The sequence below is a fragment of the Postia placenta genome (genome assembly GCF_002117355.1).
Source record: "Postia placenta MAD-698-R-SB12 unplaced genomic scaffold POSPLAscaffold_17, whole genome shotgun sequence".
NCBI lineage: Eukaryota > Fungi > Basidiomycota > Agaricomycetes > Polyporales > Adustoporiaceae > Rhodonia > Rhodonia placenta.
This window is the reverse complement of record NW_020169848.1, coordinates 814,171-840,559: the sequence shown is the minus strand read 5'-3', so window position 1 is coordinate 840,559 and position 26,389 is coordinate 814,171. Positions and strand designations below refer to the sequence as shown.

Here is a 26,389-nt window from a genome sequence, read left to right as displayed (position 1 = left end):
AAGGCAAATGCCAATACTCAAGTCAAGAGACCCCGAGAGTACGAGTCATTCAACATGTAGACGTACCACCGACTGGAAATACTGGGTGTAAGGATTGATATTTTGGTCCGAACAAGGTCCTGTTCCCGTCGAACGAGTGTCTGGCCGCGATCGCAGACTTATCGGCTGATCCGAAAACGGCTGCTGTGACTGTCAGACGCCGAAGAGTCTGGGGCTACCCTCAACGACCGACATAACGGGACTCTTTCGGAATCTGCAAACCGTCCAGATCCTACGGGAAGGCACTCAATCCTCGCACGTTTAGTGTCCAAGACATCACAGACATCCGTGGAAACAGTCGGAGGCATAATGTGCATTTGTTACTACCCGCAGGAGCGGCAAAGGGGACAAAGGACTCTCCTGCTACACGTGGAGCCTGAGATGTCCGTTGCTACTATACGGGTGCGAAGCAACGCTGATACTAGTGGGGGGTTGTACGTGCGATCGGCAGATACGTGAGTGTCGCAGAGATGATGGAACAAGCGGGGTAAACAGTAAAGGGTGCCAGGGCGTGTGTGGTATACAACAGTGCAGTCCATGCAGTACAGGCGCGGAGGCGGTAGGGTAAACGTACATACAATAAAGTAGCAACAGCGTCAAGTCACAGACAGACAGTGTGGGGGTCTCGCAGCGACCTGAGTATGATGAGAGCAGAGCAACAGGTGAGTGTGCCAGTGACAGGGGCAGGATGAGAAGGAGAAGAGAAGACCGAATTAAACGGGTGTATACAACAAGTGTCCGGATCGGTGCCCACGTTCACGCAAGAGTCAGTGTTAGTGTTTATGATTCGGTCGTAGTCCGCGCCGGCGGTGGGAGGTCCACGACGCTCTCGCACGCCTCCGTGATGTCATGCACATGGTCCACGTTCGGGACAAGCAACCTGCAGTACGAAATCAGCACCGTCAGCATCCGACGTCTACCCCAGAACAGAACAAAGTAAACCGCGCCCGCGCGAAATAAATAAGAACAAAAGACACTCACTTCATCCACACACGCCCCCCTCCCGACTTATCACGGACGACCATCCACCGCCCGCGGCGCGTCACCCCGCCGGGCCCATCGCCCAGCGCGTCCAACAGACTCTGCCGCCCCTCCTTCGTCCCCTCGCCCTCCAGCATCCACTCCCCGCGCCACCCGCGCCCCAGCCCCGCCGCGCCCACGTACGGCACGCGCGCGATCCACACATACCGCCGCACGACCGCCCACCCGCCCGGCGAGCGCGGGCTCCGCACGCGCGTCGGCACCAGCGTCAGCGTCAGCTCCGCGCCCCCCAGCCCCAATCCCAATCCCAATCCCGACGTCGGCAGCGCGATCTCAAACACCGGGTCCGCGAACGGCGGCAGGATGTGCGCGTAGTAGAACGGCGACGGCAGCGTCAGCGGGTCCGCCACGGGCGGCGGCCCCGGCGGCGCGTACGGCACGAGCGCGGTGCCCTCGAACACGAGCCACACCTGCGTCCCCGCCCCCGTCCCCGTCCCCGCGCCGGCGCCTGCGGGCGGGACGTACCCGAGGTTGCACACGACGTCGCCCACGGAGAGGTGCTCCCACAGCCCCGCGGCGGCCAGCTGCGCCTCGCACGCGGTCAGCGCGGCGTCGTCGAGCGCCGTGCACGGCACGAACACGCGCAGGACCGGCGCGCGCGCGCGCGAAGTCGCGAGGTGCAGGTCGTGCGGCGACGTCCCGCGCGGCACGGCGGGCTCGGGCTGGCGGTCGGGGTCGACGGGGCGCACGCGCGGCGAGCTCGAGCCTGCGTGGCTCGGCGTCGCGCGCCCGTCGGTGTTGCTCCGCGACGATGGCGGGCTCGCCAGGGAGCTCTCGCTCGAGGACGGTCCCGCGGTGAAGCGCAGCCGCGGCGCCTTGAGGTCGTCGTCGCTGACCGATGCGGATGCGGATATCGATGCGGACGCAGATGCGGGAATCGACGCGATGCTGATGCTCGCCTGAAGGCGGGGCGGGGCGGCCGGCGGCTGCGCGCGCGGCACGGCGGAGCGCCGCCAGCCGTTCGCGTACTTGAGCGCGGCGGGCTGCGCCGCGGGCGGGGGCGGGGGCACCTTGGGCGCGCCGAAGATCGACATGCGGCGCGACTGGCGCTTGCCGGTGGTGCGCCTGTCGCCGAGGAGCGCCTGGAAGTCGCCGGACGCGCGCACGGGGCTGAGCGACAGCGTGCGCGGGCTGAGCGGCGGCGCGCGGGGGCCGAGCGACGGGGCGCGGGCGCCTGGGCCCTGGCGCGGGTTGTGCAGCCGGCGGTGGGTCCGGCTGCTCGCAGGGGAGGGGTCGCGCTGTGCCTGTGCCTGTGCCTGCTGGTCCGGGTCCCCGCCAAAGTACGACAAGGGCGGGGGAAAGACGAGCTCGCGGACAGTGGAGCGCTGGGGCGCGCGTGCGCCCGGGGCTGAGGACGCAAGCGGGTTCAGGTCCAGGTTCAGGCCGTCCGCGTCGAGTTCGTCCGACATCGGCTGGTAGGACGTGCTGTGCACGAGCGCCTGCAGCAGGAGGACGAAGCGGGAGTGTGCCTGGGAGAGGGTGGCCAGCCGCGCGGCGCGGTCGGCGAGTGCGGACGGGTCCGTGTGCGGGGAGTCTGTGCAGAGGGAGAGGGTGTGCAGGGGATACTTGTGCAGGGGCACGAACTGGGATAGCACTGCGGGAAACACAGACGTCAGTTACTGTGCAGATCACATTATGTGCCCGTAGGCCAAGGATGCAGTACAAAATGACCGCGGAGGTATGTGTCCAGAAATAGCACGACATGGTGCTTCTCGGCGAGGCTAGAGGCAGGGTCCCGCCGCGCTACGCGGATCCCTGATGCACTGTGTTGCTGCGCCCTTTCTCCGTAGCTCTCACACCATCGCAGTGAAATGAACGAACGCGACCGGCGAATACTCCGGAGCGACTCGCTGTGGGGGGAGACGTGGATGGGTTTCGCTCGCGGCGCAGGCAAAAATCGCTTTCACCGGGCGTCCGGGTGAATCTGACGTGGGTTCCTTGCAGGTCAAAATTGAGCTGCAGGGATGCTCTCACCCTCGGTGGATTTCTCCATACAGCCAACATTATCAAGGCAAATGGCGCCATCTTCCGTGCATAATGAACCCACGTTGACTCGCCCAGAGCATGGGTAGAGATTACTTTGGGTGCATGGCCGGGGGATGCCAGCCATTTACGCGTCCATTGTCACTCGCAGCCACCCCACAATGCCATATTTACGAGCACGCAAGGAGCGAAAAAAAAGCATCCAGGAGGGGAAAACTCACCAAGCAGAGCCACGTCGTGGAAATCGACAGCGACCTGGCGGTAGTGGTAAATGTCCGCCACAGCCCGCGCATGGCGGTACCCAGGGACAAACTGGGCGAGAATGGCGTCGCGGCAGTCAGGGCGGGCCATGAGCTCCCTGCGAAAGTTCCCGCACGTGCTGACGAGCGCATGGAAGTCCGCCCACGGCACAAAGACGAGCAGGTTTTCGAGCGTACGCGGGGTCTTGAGGACGTGGGTGAGGGCGCGGCGGGAGGCGAAGGTTGCGCGGGAGACCGGACGCGAGCGGGGAGACAGCGCCTCGAGTGCGCGCTGCTTGCCTTTGGGCGATGGCAGGGCTCTTTTGGGTGATACGGGTGAAGAGGGAGAGGGAGAGGCCGTCCGGACGGGGGAGAAAAAGTCTGTGTCGTTTAGCGGAGGGACAGGCGGGAGCGGGCGGTTGGTGCGAGGCGGGCTCGGGGCGGGCTGAGGGGGACGAGACAAGGCAGAGAGAGCGGACATGGGAGAGAGAGGACGGCGGAAGATGGGGTCGCGGACGGGCGAGGCGACCTGGACAGCCATGGCGGGCGGTGGAGAGGAAAGAGAGCAGAGGACACCTGACCACTCCAAGTATCCCCCGTGTTTATAATTAGCCGTGCCTCTGCCATGCCGCCCTACTCCCGTCCCTACCTTCAAGCAGGCCGGGCGCGTCCCTACGCTGCAGACGCTCACCTATGCGCAACGACCTGACGGTGGCGGGCAGATCGGGAAGCACAGCGGCCGATAACCTTTCCAAGAAGCCGCTTGTAATCTACTCCTCATCTCCGGCTTCCATTATCTTCCACTCTATCGCTTGCCTCACCACTGCAGGACAACATACCAGAGCTGCAAGGGCCGCGCGCAGGCCGTCCTGCACAGAACCGCCGCGCTGCCAACGTTCGCCGTCCATCGTCGCCCCCGGCCGAAATGCCGACGGACACGTTCGCCGGCAGCGATCGCGCCCTGGGCGCTTGCCCGAGCTTCTCCGATCGAAGCTCCCAGTATGGACACCGACGGCCATGTCGTCATAGATGCCGCCTTACGCTACCGCCATGACGTCCACCCAGTACTTACTGCTGCAGCACAACCACAGCGTGAATCGCGCACTCCATGGCAAGGCTGGCCAGCGCAGGAGTCCGCTCGCGCTCCCTGCGACGCGGCCCTCATCACGTAACTCCATCACCATCTGACACCCCGTCCGACGTGCTCCCGCGCTGGCAACAAGATCCATAAATACACCACTCTTCCTGGTCCACGTTCTCCCATTTACATTCCGCCGTCCAATCAGCAGCACGCATGCAGCTCACTCCCATGCTCGACGTGAGAACACTCTGTGTAACGGACAGCCGGCGCCGGGCGTTGGTCCCAGCGCAACGAGTGCGTTGTATTCGAGGTGGTATAAGCGCGACAAAAGCGACCAGGATCCCATCGAACAGCCACAAACAAGCTACTGCTGAGTCTGGCATACAACACGCTTACACAATTCCTGGTTAGCCTTTCGCGAATCGAGAACGTGATGAAATCAGAGCTGCATCACGCTGACTCATAAGTGACTGTTTCTGCGACATCTGAGCGCTCCAAGGCAGCGGGACGTCGCTTGTTTTCCAAGCGACATTTACTGTAAGCGGCAATTTTGTTGAACGCACCACATTATCCGCTCTTGACGCGACCTGACGCGGACTCGCGCGTCCAGCGCGAACAAAAAAGGGGGACATCGCGCGTGTCAACCGGCCAGCGCGACATGCAAATGCATCTTTGCAATAACCGGCACGAAAACAACAGATGGCGACGTCTGAGCGGCAAGTACTGGCATTTCAACCTCAACCGCCTCCGACTCGGACGCGGCACGCAATGACATATAACGCCTGCCAGAGGACGGGTTTGTTGTCCCACAAGCCCGACAGGGCGTCGCTCGCCTCGCCTCCGCGGGGGACCAGGGTGCGCTGCGGGGCTGCGGGCTGCGGCGGGGACTCGCCTGCGAACGGCGAGCCCCAGGCAGCAATGCATTTGCATGCCTGCGCTCGCTGACACACCGTGGCCAGTCACGGCTGCGTGTGCCCGAGCATCTCACACTCTCCTCTCATAGGCTCTACCGGTTGGCCGATGGGGTGAGCGCGCCGTGTGGGAGCAGGCACCGGGCGCCATTCGTGGTATTCGCGGTGTGTGTGGGTATATCCCAGCGCGAGCCGGGGTTCTGGCGTTCGCACCGCGCAGCCAATACTGCGCTGTTCCCGTGCACACGCCGCCGATCAGTAATCCCCAAGTTTTCGTTGAGCGGCTTAAGAGACCAAGGCAAGATTGTGGCTATGCAGCAAATGCGGGGCCTCACTGATCGGCGACTCACCGCCCTCACGCATTGTGCATGTTAATCACAACAACGCAGAGCGGGAGAACTGCGTGCCAAGTGCTCGGACAATGGGCACCTGGCATCGCGGCAGCCGTCCTGAGGCCTGGTAAATCGGGGAGGACGCACTGGTTCCTGAGCGAATACCTAGTGCATCCTCGGCCGCAAGTGCTAGCAGGCAACTTCATTTGGCGCTTGTTTGGTCTATGATGTCGGCACCAATGCTGACAGTACCAGTCCCCGGTTATCCCGCAGTAGATAATACGAGACGAGGCAAATTGGGAATCATCCATGGATGGGGGCAAGATGTTGCTTGTAATCGTCCTATGGTGCTTTGCGATAGAGATGTCACCGGCGAGTGGCGCGTTGCCAAATAGAGTCGTTACGGTTCCGCTTGCGAACACTCAAACCCACACCAGCAGCTCCGCCGCTAAGCCCGGCGACATCGTGAAGCTTTTGAAGGGTGTGTGTGGCCTGTCGGACCACCCCGGCAAAACACCGTTCTTCGTCAGAATCCTGTGGTGTTTTATGATGGTGTTAGAGCAAGCTGACTAGTACTGTCCTCGTTTGGTTTATGACATGTGTAAGGATTATGTAGACAGGAGGAATCACACCGCTTTAACGTTTGAACCCTGCGTTCTATTCTTACAAATACCTCGGCTGAAGCTGCAGCCACCAGGGCATGTGAGGCTGAATCTCGGAAGGAGGACTTCGACGGTGTGGCTCACTTACTGTAACTTGAAATACGCAGAGGGAGGGAACTTCAAGTTGCTGTCCCGGAGCGCCCGAGTCGCGGTATGCGATCCATAAATGGACATAATAAAATCACGGTGTGACGACGTGCCTTGTCACACCTGCTCGCTGCCCGTGGGCGCTCAGGTGTCCTCCCTTCGACTGCAACGACAATGGCCGACGTAAGCTTTCGCCTCCTTCGCATTCAACACCAGCACCGCTGACACACACGTCTGGGCAGACGGTAGACCTCGAGCGAGAAATTTTCGGGCGTGACTCGGATGACGACCTCTCGTCGCCGGAGGAGGACGGTATGTCTGCACGGCTGGTGTAACGCACAGGTACAGGCGCTGAGCTCGCTGCAGAGGTGCCGCAGAGGCGCGCAGGGAAGGAGTCCCTCGCCGTGCCAGACGAGGAGTCCTCAGCAGACTCCGGGGACGAGTATGTGCAGGAAAAGCGCGCCCCGAAACCGAAGGTCCGCCGGAGCAGCAGGCGCGGGGCGGAAGACGGGGCGCAGCGGCCAAAGCAGAGGAAGCGGAAGCGAAAGCAGGTGGAGGAGGTGGACCTGAGCCAGCTGCCGCCCGAGCAAGGTGTGTCTCCAAGGCCTAGCAGTTGTCTGTGCAGCTGACGCCCCGCCAGCCGGCAAGATGAGGCTCGACATGCAGCTTGAGGCGATCCTGAAACCGAAGCGTGCCTCCAAGCCGAGGCGGAAGAAGAAGGACGACGACGACGTCCTGGACAGATACGCCGACGAGGAGGTCTCCCGGCTCCGCGAGGCCATGATGACTGCTGCGCAAGACGACGAACAAGCGAACAGAGAGAAGCTGCCTGCTACGTCGAAGCTGAGATTGCTCCCACAAGTGATGGAAGTTCTGCGCAAGTATGCGTCTTCGGTCCATGCTAACATCTCCCGTCTGACAACTGTGTCCTCAGAAACTCTTTGTCGCAGTCAATCATCGACAACAATCTCCTGGAGGGTGTGCGGAAGTGGCTGGAGCCTCTGCCCGATAAGTCTCTCCCTGCACTGGACATCCAGAAAGAATTCTTCCCCATCCTTAAGAAAATGGAGTTCATCGACACGCCTGTTCTCAAGGAGGCGCGTCTTGGCCCGGTGATCATCTTCTACACCAAATGCAAGCGAGTAACGCCCGACATCGCCCGTCTCGCCAATGACCTTGTGTCCGCGTGGTCCCGGCCAATCATCAAGCGCAGCGCGTCTTACAGGGACCGCATTATCCCGACTGCGCACAGTGGTGACGGCGACAGCGGCCGACCTGGTGGTGAGCGGCTGAACGCTATTCTGGCGCGGGCAAAAGAGAGCGAGAAGAATCGCGTGCGCAAGAATGCGGTGATGATTCCTCAGCGCATGCTGGGCAGCTATACTGTGGCGCCCAAGTCGAATACCGGCAATGCAAAGAACACTATGAGCGTCGACGTGGATATCGAGCGACGGAAGAAGAACGCGGAGAGGTTGCGGACTCTCACACGCAAGATCACGACGAAGACGTGAGCGCACGGCTGAGTTGTTTAAGAGCTGTTGTGCCCTTGTTCTGCATCCTGTTATGCTGTGTAATCAGGCGGTGCTTACTGCCTTCCTTGGAATATATTGTATTATGGGACCCTTGTACCCTGGCAATTGGCAAGGTGCAACCCCAAAGACCGCTCGGAACAGGGCACTTCGCAGTCGTTGAGACAACATGTTGTGCGATGAACCGATCGGTCTCAGTTGTGACGCGATCTGAATTGGATCATGCAAGACGGCCGTCGAGTCGAGTGTGTGTTAGCGATGCTAGAAGAAATGACTTACAGTGATACAGAATCCCATCAAAACAGATCAAATCACTTATGTTATGCCCCGTATTCTCACCTCTCTTACTCTTGTTCGAGGCCATGCTGATTGGGAACAGGACAATCCTAGTCTGTAGTCGTGCCGTCAGCGTCCATATTCATACATTGAGACAGCCGGCATTTAGCTCCATAGCACACCCGATGCTACCTGCGGGTGCCCTGCAAGTACATTAGCAATGGGTGCGCCGTCGGATATTTAATTGACGCTGATGTGTGAACATCGCCCGTTCCATACTTCAATGAGGAGTCACTCTGGAGTCAGCCTGCAAAGTCAATTCAGAAATATTGGGGATACAGTGACAGGAAACATGTGTATCCTCATGGCCACAACGTGATAAAAATTGCTGAGTTCCAGTGTTTTTTGTGGGCGGTGCACGAGTGGTGCATACCGGCATACAGTATAAGTCTTCGCAGTACCATGGAAAGTATAGTGTCATTTCCGTAATTGTGTTGTACACAGGTGCTTTCATGATGATACGTGATTGTAAACTTTGTACCATGTAGAAGGGATTATTTAGGTTAACCTTGCTATGTCAGTGTTGACAAAATGGGCGACATCGAATCCGTCTTCAGGACTCTTGATAAATCCCGCTTTCTCTAATACCCTGATCAAAGATATGTCAAGAATCAAGTTGAAGGCCACGGCAACACCTATCATGCTTACTCGAGCGTATCTGAGATTACTTTGCTGGGAATGGCAGCGCAGTCATGAGTCCAATTAACTGTCTTCAGCCAGGCCTGCCCCAACAGATCTTCAGTAAAAGCACCCAGTACGAGCAATAGGGCGTACGTTGATATCAGCCTCCGGATAACCAAACTTCGCCTTGATAAACTCTACGTCGTCTTGCGCTCGCTTCTCGGGGCTGTCGAAAGTCTGCACGTAGGTAGTCAAAGTGCTAAGGAATGTGCGGAGCGCAACGGGCGTCGCGCGCGTGGGGTGGGCGGCGATGAGCCATGAGGGCCAGGGAGTCGGGACAGATCCGATCTAACCAGCCGTGCAGAACCGTGATCAATGATTGTTGTGCGTTACGCAATGGAATATACGTACGAAACGAGCCTCTCCCGCATCGACAAACGGCTTGGTTGTGAACCATTCCCACATGAATGCGCTCGTTGATCCATCGTTCACTGAGTTGATGAGACCGCGAATGTCGTTGTTCACTACGATTGAAACTTCAATGCGTGAACCATACTCCTGATTGCAAGGATACGTACCTTTGAATTCGAGCTTCTCGGTGGGCCATCCTTGTTGCAACGCCATGACATATGCCATTGTCTGGCTCCCGCTAAACACGGCAGTCTGTCCATCATCACAATGCTACATCGAGGGCTAAAGAAGGCGATACCTTCCGTATCGCGAGATACCAATCGTCGACCCTTGCAAGTCGGCGATCTCTTGATACTTGGTATCCTTACCCGTAATGACAGCCCTGAAGCATGTACCCAATGAGCCATGATGATCGCAGAAGAAAGGCTCAATGAATGTACCAATTCAGCGGAGTTGTAACATAGCTGCCCACCAGCTTGTAGTGCTCTGAGCCCTTTGCGATGCCAGATATCAACGGGTCAGTGAGTGCGCTGTATAAATGAGTTGAGTTCGTTTGCGTGACAGTACGCCGATTGAATCAACGACTCACACAGCAACATCAATTTCGTCGTTAGTTAGACGAGATATCAATTGTCCTGTCCCGCCTGCCAGAAAATTCGAGCGCCATTAGACCAAGCACTCTAATCTAGCAGCTTATATGACGTACTCGGACATTCTACAAGAACAAAGGATTTGCCCGCATCTATCTCGGCGTACTGCAGAAGAGGCGAAGAGAAGTGCTCGCGGACTGAGGCATAGATTGTACACTCCGATCAGACGTCGGTGATCGTTTGGTTACAAAATACAGCTTACCGTAGCCGACCCTCAAAGGCATGTTGTCTTCGGCCGATGCAGACAAGGTGAAGTGTAGAACGTGGGTTGTGTAGACTTTGCGAGGCACGTAGATGTCGACATCGCTTGGTCAGCTACAGATAAGTTAGAGGCATGCGAATCGATGTCCCCAAAATTGGGTCCGCTATTTGACCAAGCACTCCTTCAAGACTCAAGTGTTACAGATATTTGTCCGCTCACATAGCCGTGGGATATACAGTGTCTCCATTATGAGTGGAAGGTATCCAAATGCAACGTGATGGCTGGAAGGCAGTAGCCTCATATATACGAACGAGATCCGAATGAGACGAGACCAAGTAAATGCGCGGAACTACCGGAAGCATTAGGGGACGAGCTATATCAACAACAATATGCTAAGCGAACCGAAGGAATGCAGCAACAAGTCCGAGAGTGAATGTGTCCGTGGCACCAAACAATACAACCCTGCCCGAAGAGAAAACACCCCTCAACCTTGCGCCGGAGATGGCCCTGGCCGACCGCGCTGTGGTTCCTCGTTCGCGTTCGCATTGTTGACGAGGCGTGGTGCGGCCGGCTGCCCGTCCGCCGAGCTGTTCTGCGACGAATATGGCCGCTGGTCGCTACCGATCCCTCCGAGATGGTTCGGAGGTTGCATACCAGGGTCGAACATGGACTGCGGGGGGCGCGAGTCGAAGCCACTGTTCCCCGTCATCTGCATGCCCATTCCCATGCCCATCGGGTTCATGCCCATGCCCATGCCAGGGTTCATGCCCATGCCGGAGTTCATACCCATGCCGGGGTTCATACCCATCGACGGACTCATGCTCATGGCGGGGTTCATGCCCATCGACGGGCTCATCATCGGCATGCCCATCATCGACATGCGCGGGTCAAACCCTCCCATGCCCATGCTTCCGCCCGTCATCATAGGATTGAGCGGGGCAGGGCCAGGCTCGCCGACTTGGGACCCAGCAGTGGAGAATGCCATCATCGCCTGCTGGTATGCTTGCATTGCTGCCTGTTGCGCGGCGAGCATATGTTGCGGCTGCGGTGCGAAGCCGGGCATCATGCCAGGGTAGCCCCATCCTCCCGTCATCATCGGGTTCATGCCCATCATCATCGGACTGCCCATCATCGGGTTGAAGCCTGGCATGCCCATACCGCCGTACATCGACCCGGCCTGCTGCATCTGGTCGAGCTGCTGTCGCTGATAATCGTCGAGCTTGCGTTGCCTATCTTCGGCTGAGCGTCGTTCTCGCTCGCGTTCGGTAAGAGCAGCACCAATGCCTCCCTCGCGCTTTCGCTCGCGTTCATGCGCTGTGACAGCGCCAAGCAGACCAGTCTGAGGGGGAGGCGGCTTGTTCGGTACATTGATGAGCGAGGCGCCAGTCTCCCTAGCCAGCTCTTCCTGTCTCTTCGCGGAGCGGTCCTGTTTATCTTGCAGACCGGCAGAGAGCAACCCATGGGGAGTGAATGCTTTTGTCATAGCCTGAGACGGTGGTTCAATTTGCACGAACGTATCTCTGGCACCGGGAGGTGGTGAAGCGCCTTGACCCTTGTTCGACTCGAGGACGTGGCTCCATATCGTCTGGCGCGCGGCGGCATGATTAGGGAATTCTGAATGAGGCCTCAGGTTCGATCCAGGTGACGGTATGTTTCGAGGTCCACCTGGAGGCGGGATTTGTTGGGCGGAGTAACTGTCTGACATGAGACGCCGAGGCTGAGGACTCAAGTACTCCGCATTGCCTACGCGCGGTGTCAGAGAAGACAGATCAAGAAATATGCACACACATACCTTGGTATCCCTGCTCTGGCAATTGAGGAAGTTCGCGGGGCAGCCGACGTGCCGGCGGGTACGCACTTGCACTTAAATCACCTGTCGATCTCGCAGGAGACATACCACCGTTCGAGGGGTTCGCGACACTGCCTGAATTACTAGGGGCAATAGAGCCGGCGGCGGATTGCTGTCCTGAGCTGGGCATGCTGCGTTGAGGTGGTTCTGCATCGGAATCGGCATCTTCATCCTCCTCCTCTTCCTCTTCTTCCTCTTCACTGCTCTCTGCCCACGCGCCGTGGCTGGCTGTTCGTGGCCTGCCCGTTCCATTGACACGCCCAGGACGGCTAACAGCGGCCTGCTGAGCGGCCTGTTGCGCTTGCGCCTTTGCTTTTCGCTCGGCCGCTTGTCTAGATGGGGCAAATGAAGATCGGTACTCTCGTGACTTGGAGGAGCTCGACGGTGGCTCGACAACCTGAGGAATGGGAGGCGATGACGAGCCAGCGGGCGGTGACGATGGGTTCGGTTGCGATGCTACGTCCGTCTCTTCGCCTTGTTCAAGGAATGTCAGTGCAGCCAGCGCATCCGCATTGGGGTCTTCGAGAGCTTCACGTGCCCGAGCGACTGCAGGGGGATCATCGCGGAGGTCTACCATGTCGTCTTCGCCGTCGACCTCGTCGAGGTCTTGCGGGCTACGGTCTGGTGTGAAGGACTGCCGTGCGCGGGTTGGCATTTTACTCGCGGGCGCGGCACGTGCCCCAGACGGCTTCCGACCCATTGCCGATCTAGACGTGGTCGCGGAGGTTGCCGATTCGGACGCGGTCAGATTTGACCGTGACGACGCGACAGACCTGTTCGTGTCGCGACGCGATGTGAGAGGTCGGTCAGAAGCGGGGGGTCGTGGAGGGCTGGTGTGGCGCACGTTCATAGGGCTCGCTGTCATTCGAGGGGGAGGGGCATACAAATGGCTGTCGTCTGATGATGTCTCTTCGTCCTCGGACTGTGACTTGCTCACGGGTGGTGGGGGATGGCGCTGATATCCTGTAGCAACATGGCGCTTTTCTTGATCCATATGTTGCATATAGTACATTGCGCCGGCTGAGTGTGACAGGTCGTCTGAATCGCTCCTGGGGGACTGAGATGGACGAGTAGGTGGGCTTGCCGGTGGGGGATTCGAAGTAGCATGCGAAGGTGGCCTCGGGGCGTCTCCGGCCCGAACTACTGGTGGAGAGGGAGCAGAAGACGGTGCATTGAGAGCGGCGGGAGTAGTCGGACGAGAAGGTGTGTCTTTCACAGGGGCCGGCGGCTTTGAGGCGGACGTGGGAGGCGGTGGTGCTTGGGGGGACATGGCTTGAACACTGGTGAATGAACGTGTGTCTGATTCTGGCGACATCGGAACTTTGATGGGAGGAGCAGATGGGGGCGTCGTCGCATACGATATGGAGGACTTTGAAGCCAGTCTTCCAGGCTCGGGGCGGCTTAACCTCGAGCTTGGTCGTGAACCTGGACCAACGTAAACGTAAGAATCTTCGCTCCGGCGGCCACGGATGTCATTCTCTGGTGGAGGACTGGAAGCTGTCGGACTGGATACCAGCGTCTGGCCTAACATAGACCCAGATTCCTGCGAAGACTCCACGACCTTCGGGGGACTGCTGAATGTCCTTGAGGCATTCGAGGTCTGCTTTTCAGTAGAGAGTGAGCGGCGGGGTATGCTGCGTTCCGTGATAGGTGTCAAAATACGCTTCTCCGGAACGGCAGGAGGCTCCGAGTCAGACACCGAGGTCTCGAAACTAAGCGGCGGAAGCTGCAGGGACAAATGGTCGCGAGACTTCTGCCGTTGCGCTTGCACTGGCACTTCCACCGGCTCTTCCTCCTCATGAAGGTCGTTCGACCTGACGTCTGGTAAAGGCGGAAGAATCGGCGGACGATCCTCTCGTGGCGGCCCAACATCGCCACCCTGCATACGTCCAGCAAGGATGTTCTGGAGTTGGGATCGGATCGACGAAGTTCGTTCATCTCTCACGTCGAGTGCTTCAGCCAATTCACGATCGAGGAACAACATCTGATAGTAGTATGAATGAACCATGATAGGGATATCGGTACGCAATACGTACATCTTTGTGAGGTCCGATCGGATATGCAAACATCATGCCTCGAGGATCACGAGGATCCCAGCTGTAGTGACCAGGTCTTCCATACAATTCGAAGGCGTCGTGTACAGCTGAAAGATTCTGTCAGCGTCACGCTTCTTCGCGTTTTCCCTTACAGCCTCACCGATTAGCCACTTTAACATTTCGGAGGCTTGGATGTTTGGTCCGTCGAGCTCTGGCAGTACCATGAGCCAGCATTCACGGAATTTCATCGCACCCCCCATCTCCTCGTCACCTAGCTGTCCCTCCAGCTTAATCAGAGTACTGCGACTAATCAGTTCTGGACGTTCGGGATACACCGCAAACGCCTGCGTAATGTCACGCAGCGTTAAGATTGGCTTCTTCCTGTCCTTCGACTTGGGCGAAGCCAGAAACTGTATGATGGGCTTGACCGGACGCGGTGGGCTGCGCTCGCGAGAGAATAGGTTGGACATGCGCTTCATGCGGGTGCCGTTGGACGACCCTGGCGAACCTGGTGACCCTGGCCGATGGCTCTGATCGATTGAAGAGACGGACGATCCGTCGTGAGTATGCCCACCTGCACTGACAACCATCCAAGCTCGCTTCCAGTCAACTTGTCCGGCAATGCGGATCCGTACCCAGCCCTCCATTCTTCCATGGACCAGAGTGGTAGGTATATCCCGCCCTAAAAGTACAATTTCAGTATTTGCAGATACTTGAGGTGCATATATGCGCGCACTATCATCGCTCAGCGTGACGCGGATTAGATGTGCCGTATAGATCTCTTCTAATCTCGATTTCTCCCAGGCAGACAAGCGTAATGCGGCGGTCCAGGAGACTAGCGCATCCGAAGCAGGACATGCAAAGAGGTATAGATTCGACCCAGCGGTGTTCAGCGTGAGTACATTCGAATACTTCGTCGCCGGTGAAAGCTGCGTCTCAGGCACGGTGACTGAGGCTAGCACATTAACAAACTTCAGCATGTGGACAAGGGTTTGTCGAGAAATTAGACATGATGTTCAAAGTATATATATATACATGTTACTCACAGCATCTGTTACATTGATGTAAGTGGGAGGAACTTGTTTACCCTGCTTGCTTGCCTCCTCAACCGCCTTCATGTCCCACACGCTCAGCGTCGTTCCGCCGAGTTGCGCCCAGACGTCCCGCCATCCCTCGTCTCTGGCCGGTTTTTGTCCATCAGGCTGACGCTCTACTCGCTTCACCAGAGGACCGGAGAAGTAAATCTTGTGAGCGTGCGCTAGCGTCAACTGGACAATTGACCGTATTTCCGGATGCATGGGAGAGGCAGTCGAAGAAGACGAGAATCGACTCAGCGCAACTGGGCTGGCCTGAGACTGGGGTGCCGCCTCATTCGTCGGCTCAACATCCTTCTCCGGAAGCACTGGCCCATATTGAGGGGTTCCAACTGGCTTCCCGAAGCCGTTCTGACTCCCGCGCCGTTCTGGCGGAGGCCGCTGGAGTTTGTTGGGACTAGACGTCGATATATCTTCCGGATTGGACGAGCGTATCCTGAACAAGGAAAATGCAGATAAGCTTCGAGAATGTCCACTCGATGGCGGGCTCATTGGTGCCGCTGGACTCTTCTTCTCTGCTGGCAAGTGCTCCTCAGACTGAGGCAGCTTTTCTGGAGGCGGTGATGGTGAGAACTCATGGCTAGGGCGCTGCTGCTGTTGCTGTTGCTGTTGCTTCCACTGCTGCAGTCGCGCAGGTGAAATGAACCCCTGATTACGGCTATCCCAGCGAGGGCTGGTGCTACCGCCCGAAGGAATCGAAGTCATAGACAGCAGAGGGGTCGTTGTGAGTGACAACAACGACGGAGAGGCATGTAACAATAAAAGAGGCCGATTCCTCGAAGCTATATAGATCACTCTAGCACCTGATGGAAGTCAGGAGGACCTCCAGATGTACATGCATTTGCCATAATTGTCTTTCTCACGCTCTAGCATTCAGTCTCCTTGTAGGCTATCCAAGGACGCGGGACTTATCCACAAGGTTACCGGGCATTCCTGAAATATTAATGACTTATGGGATACTACACCATGATCCATTGCGTCATGCAAGCGGGAAAACCTGATGAGCTCAGTGGCAACTTGGCTGAGACACACTAAGGCTCCCGATTCAGCGGGGTGAACTCGATTATACATTTATTGATTGCGCAGACATATCTAGCCGCTGGTCGGTCGAGCAAGCAACATAGGCCACACTATACACAGGACTTCGCAACCAAAGGCCAGCTTAGGGCCCGAGCTATAAATCAGGAACAGCACTCCTGCACGACTCCACCATAGATCGATTACAACTTCGCTTTCGTGTCACTGCCGACTTTCACAACCCTGCATTGTACACGTGGTTAATTGACATCGACAGTAGCGAGACGCAACTCACAGCTTTCCGGTATTGCCACCGTCGAACAGCATGTTCAGAGCTTGCGGCGCCTTCTCCAGGCCTTCCACGACATGGAATCGACGTTTAAGACTGCCATCCTTAAGCCGAGCACCCAAATAGCTCAGTGCCTCAGGGAACTGCTGAACGTAATCGAACCTGTGGATCGTTCTCAGACATGGACGTTCGTATTAGCATCAGTGTTCAGAACATACACAATAAACCCTTCAATCTTCGCGCGTTGAGAGATGAGGTTCAGATACCCAGTCAAACCCCTGGGCTTCAGGGAATCTGCCAGCATCATTGGCGAACTACATCAACATATAAATAAGCATGATTCTTACTGTAATCGGATATCGCACCTAACAATCGGTACACGATGAGCATTCAAGTCCACACCCATGGCAGATTCGGATACCACGCACCACACAAGACCGTTCTTGCGTTCTTGTTCATGCGCGTCAAGGCGAAGTCCAGGATCTCACCACCAACATTGTCGAAGAACACATCAAAATAACCAACGGTTTGCTTGAATTCTTCGTGGAACGTAGGGCTCTTGTAGTTGAAAGCCTTGTCTACGCCGAGTTCGTCTTCCAGCCACTTGCACTTGTCCGGCGTTCCGGCGATCGCGTAGACCTTTGCACCCTTCTGCTTGCCAAGCTGACAGACGATTGAGCCAGTCGCACCCGCTGCGCCAGAGACAACGAGCCTCTCGCCCGAACGCAGCTTCCCGACATCTAATAAGCCCTGCGCTAAATGGTCAGACACATTCATTCGTGCACAAGGAACTTACGAAGTAAGCCGTGAGACCTATATCAGGAGTTAGTTACATGCGCCTGCGGCTAGCGGTCAACATGATATCCCACCCGGCATGCCCAGAGGGCCCACGAAATCAAGGAGTTCGCCACCGTCTGGAATTCTATCGTCTTATATCAGTAATGCGACCAACAATTCATGATATGACTCGCTTTAACTTAGTCACGGCCTTCTTCTCCATAAGCGCATACTCTGTCCAACCTATTCCATGGTTAGAATCTGGAGAACAGCTTACGCTAATGTCATTATGGTGCGTACCAAAGGTCCCACTGACGAGATCTCCCCGAGCGAAACCGCTCTCTTCACCGGCTTCAACCACCACGCCCAGACCTGCCGCCCTCATCACAGCCCCAATCTTGACAGGCTCGATGTAGCTCCGCCGGTTGTTCAACCAGCCCCGCATAGCAGGGTCCAAAGACACATACTCGACCTTAACGAGGACTTGGCTAGGACCCGCCTTCGAATCGAAAGGCACGACCTCCTTGCGAAAGGTCGAAGGGGTAACCGCGGCCTTGGGTCGCTCAGCTAAGACGACACGGGTGTATTGCAAAGGGGCCATGATAACGAGGAGCTTTCTCCCAGGCAGCAGACATCTCTGCACTGAAGTAGGATGTCAGAGATCATGGGATTTCAAAACGCTTGAGCAGCGCCTCCGATCTCGGGCTCAAAACACCACCGACCATGCTAAACATGTGTTAGTTCGGGTACCTGTCACCATCATGACGAGGCCAAGGACTTATTTACCCAATATTTGTCACGTATAGTACGCCCGCGCCGGTGATGTTAATGGAGCACAACAACATAGATACGGATAATCATTGTCAAGTCGCCGATATATAGGTATAGAGGTACATCCAGCTTGACAACGCTGCAACAGACCTGCTCATGTTGCATTCGACTCGAGACTGCGCAAGCCGAAACCAGCAGCCGCCTACGACGATGACAACCATTTGACCTGGGTGTTCAGAATGAGAATCAAAAAGCCAGCGCCAACAAGGGCGATACACGGCGCTTCGCAACGTAGAATTTCATCATATGGGGACTGTTAGGGGTATACAACCAGCCCCTCAAAGGAGCACGATGGCAGCAAGGGCGCTCATGACCATGATCGGTGCGCTGAGCTGGTGCATGCTGAAGCCGGCAGAGACACCGGGGTTGTCACCCTGGCCGGCAGCACCAATAGCAACGGCAGCAGAGGTGGTGGCGGAAGGGGGAGCACCGTCATTGACGACACCGGTAGCGGTCTCAGTGGAAGGAACCGCAAGGCTTAAAGACGAACGGTCGGTGGCGGTATAAGCAGCAAAGCATGCCACTCACGTAGTTGCACCGCCAACAGCGGACGAAATGACGCTAGACGCTACCGATGCAGACGGAAGAAGAGACGACGAAACGTCGGTGCTGTTGAGGCACGAAGAGTCACCACTGCCCTGGATGGTGATCTGAAAAGCAGTCAGCCGATGCGCGAGGCGGGCAAGTGGCTACTCACAGAACCACTCCAGGCCTCGTTGTCCTGAGCATCAATCAGGGAGAGCGTCACGGCAGTTCCAGCCGGAACGTTGACCGTCCACGTTGCGGAAGTGTTGTAGAAGTCACCCAAGTCAGCACTGGGTAGAGCTAAGGGTGAATGACGCGAGCTAATGGCGACGGGGAACTCACAGTTCCTCGCTGCAAACATCATCACTGGGAACGACAATGAGGTTGTACGGGGTGTTGTTGGTGCCAGTCCAGTTGATAGTTGCAGGTTGGCACTAGGGCAAGGCATAAGTGCTCTGTGGCCAGCCGATCTGGGCTGTAGTGACGATTTACCTGCGTAAATACAGGGGTATCGATTGAAAAGTCTTGGGCGCGAGCTCCCCGGATGGCGAGGGTGGAGAAGAGAGCGACAGAAATGAGTGTGGTGAACATCGTAAGGACACGAATGGAGCGGGGAGCTCTAGCGGTTTCAGGACTCGAGAAGAGAGAGGAGCAAGAAGAAGGGTGGTGGTCGTTGCCAACAAATCTACAACGGGCGACCGTCTCACAGCCAAACATAGCACAACAACGACCGTATGCTCATTGTTACCGATTCACACGGCGGAGATGACAGGGGGCTCGATCGCCGCAACTGCTCACAATTCACTTTCCTACCAACCAACAATTGATATATATTCCAGCAAGGTACAACAAAGAAGCGAACGCGGGCTAAATAAAGAATCAAGGAAGATAGAGGCAACCTTGTTAGAGCTTGCTCTTGCCTTTGAAGTTCGCAAGCATCGTCCTCTTGGTGATCCTGCCAAGCAACGATGATCCTCAGCCCCCTGACACTCAGAAACCACAGGCGTTCTACTCACCCTCCGTGTTCGACCGCGGACGGTGTCTGTCGCAAGCCCTCGACAGGAACACGCTGTTCGACCGGCACGTAATCCCGCTTGCCTGCCCCAACGTAAACCTGCACGCAGATGCAGTCATTACACTTGGAGACGCTGGAAAACGTGGAAAACACACCTGCCGGGGACGCCAGATCTTCACACCGCCTTCTTGCAGCATCATCTGTCGCCAGTGGGCTAGCCATCCGACGACTCGTGGCACTACGAACAGCACTGGGAAGAAATCCATCGGGAATCCTGCGCGAAATGAGCACGCTGATCACGATTGCAAATGCGCAAGCCTCACCCATCGCGCGGTAGATCAGGCCACTGCCAGATGATTAGCGACATCGATTACACTAACGTTGATTGGTCACTAACCTCCTGCAAAGGGCGTTTCGTTAGACACAACTGGTCAAAAAAGTATTACATGCGACCATCAACTGACCAGAAGTCCACGTTGGGCGCGAGCTTGCGCTTGATGAAGTACTCGTCTTTCATTGCCGCATCATGGAGCGCCATTGCTGTTTCTAAAAGCGCATCCCTGCCTGTTCTATGATACTAATGAGTCTGCAAATGACCGGAAGAAATTTCATACTGACACCTTGAACACTTCATCGGCCGTTTTACGCACGATGAATGAGCGTGGATCCGACTGGAGTCCGAGAAAACCGTTAGCTGTGGGGAAATCTTGTGCAAATTGAACTTACCGTCTTGTACACGCTACAAACATCCGGTGTTTCACTGTGAGCACGATGTTGTCGCTACGGAAATGTGACGTATACCTACCGGTGGCCGAACCCTGACAAGGTCTTCTCACGTCTTTTCACAGCTTCAATAAATGCCGGGACATTCTCCGGGCTAGTTTACGAATGAGCTGAGAAATAGTATGCACGGCTGCACGCCATACCTCCCGATCGAGACGAGCATGCGAATAACGGCCTCGTTGGCACCACCTGCGAAATGGCGCAGTTAGCATACTTTGGAAAATTTGCGGCAATACCGCATGCACCGTGTAGAGGGCCACTATAAGCGCATCGAGTTCATGAGCAGTGTTGTTGGAAGGAAAGTCTACACTCACTATAGCGACGCGCATCCGGCGCTACAGTCACAGTGAGTGAAGCAGCAGTTACTGAGTGATATAGTACATACGCAATGGCAGAGTAGGGATCCACGAGGGAGCTGGCCGTTTGCAGAACGGTTGTGCACGATGCATTCAGCTCGTGGTCAGCATGAATAAGGAAGAGAACGTCAAGGGCCTTCTCGAGCACGGGATTCGGGGTATAGTTCTCTTCTCCCAGGTGATCCATCTGGTACAGGAAACTGCGGACATCTATCTCAGCGCTCAGCTACACCGGTAAAATCGCGCACTTACGATCCGGTGTAGCTAAGACCAACGGGCGGTGTCACGAAGTCTCTGCCTTGTCGGACACGGTACGCCATGCTGTGGTGCGAAAAGTCAGATGAATTGACAACATCGTTCGAAGGAAAGCTACGGACGCAGCCAAGGCCGTGGCTTTTCCGATGAGGCGGTATATTTGCCTGTCCATTGTCGCTAGAGAGGCCTGGTCTCCGTTCGTGTAGAGCCTCTGCCCTATCCCACGGATTGTCAGCGTGTCCAACTGCGACACGACTCACGAACTGACCTTGGAGAGACGGGTTTGCCTCGCTGTAGTACGATCCCAGCATGGAAAACGCGCTAGTGAGCATGCTCATTGGGTGCGCGTCGTACCTGTGATCGGGGTCGGTATTGGCGAAGCATGTAAGCGCAAACACCTGCCTCACCGGAATGAACGGAAGAAGCCTTCAGTATCTGCGTGCATCACACCGTGGCGCATCACTTCCGACTCGAAGTGCTTGAACTGCTCTCGCGTAGGCAAAGAGCCATATATCAGCAGGTACGCAGACTCGAGATGTGAGGAGTGCGATGCCAGCTGTTCAATCGGATATCCCCTGCAAACCCGAACATGAGACTCGGGATGGGTAAGTCGTACACCCAGCCTGACCTGTAACGCAGCACTGTGTCCCCGAGCTCGGTCAGTGCCCTCTTAGGGTGAGAGAACATGCTTACCGCCAGCTTCCCCATCAATGTATGTAATCTCACTCCGAATCACAGCCGTGTTCAAAAAACCCTTGTCCTGCACGCGCAGGCCCTTCTCCGTCTCATTCTCGGCGCGCTCCCCGGGTTTCTTGGGTGCCGTTATGGCCTTGAAGGCAGTCGCTGGGACGGCATTGTCTACTATACTACGAAAGCGCGTCATCCGCCGTGTCCCTTTGCAAGTGTGTGAAGGCGTCATACGTACGGTATTGTGTATGTCTTGCCAGTACGGTTGTCGCGCACTGTCAAACTCTCCGTGTTCGCTTCGATTGGCTTGCCCATTATTATTGCGGTCAGGGATTGCAGAATGAATGTGGGAAACAATACTAGTGTGGAGGGGAGGTATGAGTGCGGGGCGGTGGTTTGTGGGGCAAAATACAGGGTAAATACTAGGTCCTCAGCCCGAGAGTAACGGAAGGGGATTTCAGAAGCCGGAATTCACATGCATCGTCGCGAGAACGCGCGTCACGAGGGCGCGATCAAGACGCGCCTCGCACGTGGTACGAGGGCACGCGCCCTCGTTTGCGACTCGGCCTCTATCCTCGCTGCCTGGTATTTTCTTTGACGCGGTTCTTTCTCTTATGCTGACACCGTACACTAAATAGCCATCTGCACAGTTGACGGTCTCACAAGAGAAAACGGTAAGAATGCATACGAAATGGATAGCGACGATACAGTAGAATCACAGGTAAAGGCCCTCCGGAGTACCCTCGTTCTTCCGGTACAACACCTACAGATCGGACATCAGTGTTGGGGCTATTCATTGACAAGGAATTCGGACGCACCTTCTCCCTCGCAGCCGTGATATCGGCCTTGGTGACCCGCATCCGCCGTTCTCGGAGAGCAAGCAACCCGGCCTCTGTGCACACTGCTTTAATGTCGGCACCGGATAGGTCGTCCTTGGCCGTGATGAAATCCTCAAGATCGACATCCTCGGAGAGATTCATCCGTGATGTGTGCAGTCTAAAAACCACGTTGAGTTTGGATCAATCAAGGTGGGTTGCGAAGAGACTTACTTGAAGATATGCCGCTTCGTCTTGATGTCAGGTAGCGGGAACTCGATCTTCCGGTCAATACGACCTGGTCGAATGAGGGCAGGATCGAGCGATTCGATCTTGTTGGTGGCCATGATGACCTTCACATCTCCACGCGTATCGAAGCCGTCCAACTGGTTCAGCAGTTCCAACATCGTTCGTTGGATTTCTCGCTCTCCACCGGATGTTGAGTCATATCTGTAGGACTAGATGAATACCGGCTGAACAAGATTTGAGCGAGAGAACAGCATATACCGTTTCGTGCCAATAGCGTCAATCTCGTCAATGAACACTATACTTGGTGCGTGCTCCTCGGCAACTCGGAACAGTTCTCGCACCAACTTTGGTCCATCTCCGAGGTACTTCTGAATCAGCTCCGAGCCGACAACACGCAGGAAGGTTGCCGACGTCTGGTTCGCGACAGCTTTCGCGAGCAGCGTCTTGCCGGTACCCGGCACACCGTACAGAATTACACCCTTTGGCGGCTTGATGCCCATCTCTTCGTACAGCTCTGGATGTGTAAGGGGCAGCTCAACGGATTCCTGAAGCGACGTCAATATCTGGGGCTGTCAAGAGTGCTGAGGCGCACACCTTAATCTCCTGTATTTGTGCCTCCAAGCCACCAACATCCGCATAGCTCTCCGTCGGTGCCTTGTCCAGCTTCATAACGCTGACCATAGGATCCGTGTCGTCCTGCAGTACACCAATGACCGCCTGGTTCTTGTGGTGGAGCAAGACCTGACAACCGGGTTCGAGGAGGTCCTTGTCGACAAAGCTCATAATGGAGACATAGTACTCCGGCCCTGACGCTGTGCTGATGATAGCGTGGTCGTCGTCGATGATCTCCTCCAACGTTCCAACCGCCATGGGGCTGCCGCGCAGGTCATCGACCCTCGTTCGGTCCTCCTCGTTCTTCTCCTCTCGGGCTGCCTCCGGCTTCAGGCGCTCCTGATTCACAATAAACTCCTCCTCCAAGAGAAGGTAGTCCTTAATTCGCTCCATCTTCAGCAGCCGTAGGCGGCAGCGAGTCGTCGGGTGGACGGCGGGGAGCTTAGAGGAAGCGTCGGGACCACGCTTCTTCTTCTTCTTACCCACACGCGTGGGGAGAGGCGGTTCCCATTTCTTTTTCTGCTCCTGCTGTTCTTTCTTGTCTTTGTTGTGCTGTTGGTCGGCTGGAGGGCCGCCGGGACCCATGCCTGACGGAGCGTTACCCTGTGCACCGGGATTAGAATGTTGGCGAGGGGATGAAGTAATATAAAATGCTTGCCATGATGAGAGATTTGGACCGTTGCTAAAGTATCTCGAAGGAGGAGAGGGAGAAAGAGCTCGGAGTGGATGACTGAGACGGAACGCATACGCTTCAGGACATGGACGCGTACGCGTCGTCACTTCAATCACGCCCACGTGGGAAGCGCTCGCCACGTGCTGCGAGACTGCTGCAGTGCGTGCACCGACTTAAAAGTTGCCAATTCACTGCAGACGCTATGCACCAGCCAGACTACGAAGAGGTCGAGACACCAGTCACGTCGACATCGCAGTTTATACAGGCAGGTCTGTTTACACTGATGTTATACGTGCCAACGGGGGCTGAAGCCTCGGCCGTTCAGACGACGATGATTTGGATGAGGACGCCATCCCTGGATTCACACATCCTTCGCTAGGAACACCGCTGTCTGCTTCAATGAATAAGGGAAAAGCGAGAGCTTCTGAGCAGCTTGCAACACCGACTGGCGGGTATGCAGCCTCCCCCGTCTCCGGGAACATTGGTAGCGCGCCGAATGGCGTACCTAGGTCTGAGCGGAGTACAGTCGGTGGCATACAGGTCGAGATGCGGTATGTGCTGACGTGATCATGCATGTACCTCATTGCTGAGTTTACGCTGCAGAACTACCCAGCTGGACACATTGGATGAACCCATCGCAACTACTATTGTATGATAGACCGCGCATTTAGGCTGCCCTCTTTTTAACATGGTAATCCTCCAGGGACGAGATTTGCTTTCCATATATACCAAAACAGTGCAGGTGCTATATCCACCCAAAGCAGGTCATCGGGAAGTCTTGAAGTAAGCTAGTTGCACATTTCAGTAAGCTTCGATGCGATCACGATAGTTCAGGGATTGGGACCTTTGGGGACCCCTTGTGATAGCTCTGACATTAGGCATTCTTCTAAGCGTGAATGTAAGTATTGGCTTAGTGCTACTCAGTCCCTGCTGCTCTTCATGATGAACTTGCCGACAGGCGCCGCCATCCCAATCGTTACCGCACTTCACCAGCGTGGTATCCCTGATGTCCTTCGGGGCATTAGTGGTGACATTTCAAGCACAGGTGCGTCTGCTATGTCCCCCTCTCGATATTGGCTAATCGCATTTGGCCACAGTTGTTGGGCGGACGAATGTGAGTGGCCTCGGAAGTGAACGAAATGGTGGACTGAACCTCGCCGCCAGTTCCTTTTTCCAAGGGCTGTGCGTGTTTGGCTACTGTGTAGCGCCTTTGACCATTGCAGCGCTTGTCGCGGTTTTCGTCAAGTTGATCTATGTGCGAGCGCCCGTCACACTTGTTGCATGGGCGTGGTGCCTATGGGGTATGTGTTTCTTCAGCTACTGGCCTATTGTATCGTTGTGTTCTAAAATAACATGTTCAGCTGCGGTCAACTTCCTTGATGGTACCAAGCTAGAGAAACAACGCACTATGCTCGCCGTGTATCCGCTGGTGTAAGCACGCCTGCTAATTCAGCGGACGCTGGTGTTGACCTTTTGTCAGCCTGTTCTACTCTATCCTGGCTTGGATGATTGTGATACAGTAGCGCTTTTCAAAGACGTGCCTTCCAACGCTTTTGTTCTCAGCATACCTGTTCACGAATGTTCGTTTCTATCTTATGTAGTAACCCGCCCGTCTCTCCCATGTGTGAGTGGTGTCTACGACTTCAAGGTTTGCATCGAGGGATGTGTAGGTCGCTTGCCTAGCAGCAGACATTGGGCTCTGGAATTCTCTCGGGTACCGTGGGGCATATGCGAACAGCCGGGTGCACTGATATATTTGTTTCTAGTGGTCGCGGGTAAAATCTGAAGGTGGTATTGCTGCTCGAGAACATCTCGGAGTAATACTATCGGGAGATGTATAGTCGAACTTCTTCAGGATGATCTATACACGCCTCAATCAAGGGTTTCGTACATGCGGTAAGTAAATGGAGATGTCTAGAACATATGTACACAACTCCTCTCCTTACTACTGCCGTCTTGGCTCGGGAGGATTGTACATGGCACGCCTTGGCTGCCCGATGGAAATGTTATCCAGTTATTTGCGCAATCACTGGAGCAAATTGGGTCCGGCTGATGAATGAAAGCAGTGTGGCCATACACATGGCACATGAATGACAGTGGGTCCATATCTACAGCAAAACCAATATTGATAGACCTCCCCTCGCAAAGTATACACCTCGGCGAAGTGGGGCAGAAGCTCGCGGCAGGAGCCGGCCGTGGTGCAGAGACGTCGACGAGTGGCCGATGGGCTACTGAGGATCGTGAGGTAGACGCTCGCTGTAATCCCCTCGTCCTCTCATCATCATCAGCAATGGACGATATATCCCTCCTCAGAAGGAATTCAGTGTATCATACATGTCTGACTCCATGATTAATGGTCAGATTAAGGAAGCTACTGATGTCGCAGAGTTTGTCGTTTCTAC

At 55.9% G+C, this 26,389-nt stretch overlaps 10 protein-coding genes across 10 annotated transcripts; 2 read left to right on the top strand and 8 right to left on the bottom strand.

Annotated features, from left to right (window-relative positions):
- Positions 1-332: 332 nt before the first annotated feature.
- On the bottom strand, positions 333-3,843 carry POSPLADRAFT_1185777 (hypothetical protein; the record flags this gene model as incomplete). Its single annotated transcript, XM_024489177.1, has 4 exons — positions 333-919; positions 1,021-1,895; positions 2,514-2,674; positions 3,285-3,843. 4 exons carry the CDS (start codon positions 3,841-3,843, stop codon positions 820-822), a joined length of 1,695 nt encoding a protein of 564 aa, XP_024334582.1. The 3' UTR covers positions 333-819.
- A 2,706-nt stretch (positions 3,844-6,549) lies between these two features.
- On the top strand, positions 6,550-7,886 carry POSPLADRAFT_1061464 (hypothetical protein; the record flags this gene model as incomplete). The annotated part of the gene is made up of 5 exons (XM_024481386.1): positions 6,550-6,558; positions 6,618-6,687; positions 6,742-6,966; positions 7,016-7,256; positions 7,310-7,886. 5 exons carry the CDS (start codon positions 6,550-6,552, stop codon positions 7,884-7,886), a joined length of 1,122 nt encoding a protein of 373 aa, XP_024334581.1.
- A 752-nt stretch (positions 7,887-8,638) lies between these two features.
- POSPLADRAFT_1076248 (hypothetical protein) lies at positions 8,639-10,146 on the bottom strand (the record flags this gene model as incomplete). Its single annotated transcript, XM_024482899.1, has 10 exons — positions 8,639-8,829; positions 8,889-8,962; positions 9,015-9,209; positions 9,273-9,385; positions 9,440-9,510; positions 9,571-9,654; positions 9,713-9,802; positions 9,862-9,916; positions 9,979-10,059; positions 10,125-10,146. The coding sequence occupies 10 exons, from the start codon at positions 10,144-10,146 to the stop codon at positions 8,739-8,741; spliced, it is 876 nt and encodes a 291-aa protein (XP_024334580.1). The 3' UTR covers positions 8,639-8,738.
- Positions 10,147-10,393: 247 nt separating this feature from the next.
- On the bottom strand, positions 10,394-11,668 carry POSPLADRAFT_1041626 (hypothetical protein). The gene has a single exon (XM_024477944.1). It carries the CDS (start codon positions 11,605-11,607, stop codon positions 10,609-10,611), a length of 999 nt encoding a protein of 332 aa, XP_024334579.1. The 5' UTR covers positions 11,608-11,668; the 3' UTR covers positions 10,394-10,608.
- A 502-nt stretch (positions 11,669-12,170) lies between these two features.
- POSPLADRAFT_1049980 (hypothetical protein) lies at positions 12,171-15,808 on the bottom strand (the record flags this gene model as incomplete). Its single annotated transcript, XM_024479888.1, has 5 exons — positions 12,171-12,212; positions 12,248-13,957; positions 14,081-14,691; positions 14,746-14,980; positions 15,056-15,808. The coding sequence occupies 5 exons, from the start codon at positions 15,806-15,808 to the stop codon at positions 12,171-12,173; spliced, it is 3,351 nt and encodes a 1,116-aa protein (XP_024334578.1).
- A 355-nt stretch (positions 15,809-16,163) lies between these two features.
- POSPLADRAFT_1071630 (hypothetical protein) lies at positions 16,164-17,787 on the bottom strand (the record flags this gene model as incomplete). Its single annotated transcript, XM_024482457.1, has 9 exons — positions 16,164-16,363; positions 16,416-16,571; positions 16,628-16,703; positions 16,757-16,774; positions 16,838-17,159; positions 17,206-17,222; positions 17,279-17,331; positions 17,381-17,429; positions 17,487-17,787. 9 exons carry the CDS (start codon positions 17,785-17,787, stop codon positions 16,324-16,326), a joined length of 1,032 nt encoding a protein of 343 aa, XP_024334577.1. The 3' UTR covers positions 16,164-16,323.
- Positions 17,788-18,031: 244 nt separating this feature from the next.
- Positions 18,032-19,218, bottom strand: POSPLADRAFT_1076245 (hypothetical protein). Its single transcript, XM_024482898.1, has 5 exons — positions 19,035-19,218; positions 18,885-18,976; positions 18,715-18,832; positions 18,546-18,667; positions 18,032-18,494 (listed from the first exon to the last, which is right to left on the bottom strand). The coding sequence occupies exons 1-5, from the start codon at positions 19,131-19,133 to the stop codon at positions 18,296-18,298; spliced, it is 630 nt and encodes a 209-aa protein (XP_024334576.1). The 5' UTR covers positions 19,134-19,218; the 3' UTR covers positions 18,032-18,295.
- A 336-nt stretch (positions 19,219-19,554) lies between these two features.
- Positions 19,555-21,953, bottom strand: POSPLADRAFT_1155900 (hypothetical protein; the record flags this gene model as incomplete). The annotated part of the gene is made up of 18 exons (XM_024487005.1): positions 19,555-19,656; positions 19,713-19,831; positions 19,881-19,903; positions 20,022-20,126; positions 20,176-20,228; positions 20,284-20,296; positions 20,363-20,434; positions 20,484-20,529; positions 20,586-20,599; positions 20,655-20,675; positions 20,726-20,896; positions 20,949-21,017; positions 21,074-21,167; positions 21,220-21,305; positions 21,359-21,526; positions 21,580-21,592; positions 21,645-21,817; positions 21,877-21,953. 18 exons carry the CDS (start codon positions 21,951-21,953, stop codon positions 19,555-19,557), a joined length of 1,419 nt encoding a protein of 472 aa, XP_024334575.1.
- A 400-nt stretch (positions 21,954-22,353) lies between these two features.
- On the bottom strand, positions 22,354-23,899 carry POSPLADRAFT_1156000 (hypothetical protein; the record flags this gene model as incomplete). Its single annotated transcript, XM_024487016.1, has 5 exons — positions 22,354-22,401; positions 22,457-22,634; positions 22,688-22,903; positions 22,961-23,247; positions 23,297-23,899. 5 exons carry the CDS (start codon positions 23,897-23,899, stop codon positions 22,354-22,356), a joined length of 1,332 nt encoding a protein of 443 aa, XP_024334574.1.
- A 290-nt stretch (positions 23,900-24,189) lies between these two features.
- POSPLADRAFT_1155894 (hypothetical protein) lies at positions 24,190-25,510 on the top strand (the record flags this gene model as incomplete). Its single annotated transcript, XM_024487004.1, has 10 exons — positions 24,190-24,256; positions 24,313-24,538; positions 24,591-24,636; positions 24,691-24,770; positions 24,822-24,885; positions 24,946-25,032; positions 25,085-25,101; positions 25,152-25,288; positions 25,349-25,418; positions 25,468-25,510. 10 exons carry the CDS (start codon positions 24,190-24,192, stop codon positions 25,508-25,510), a joined length of 837 nt encoding a protein of 278 aa, XP_024334573.1.
- Between the last annotated feature and the right edge of the window lie 879 nt (positions 25,511-26,389).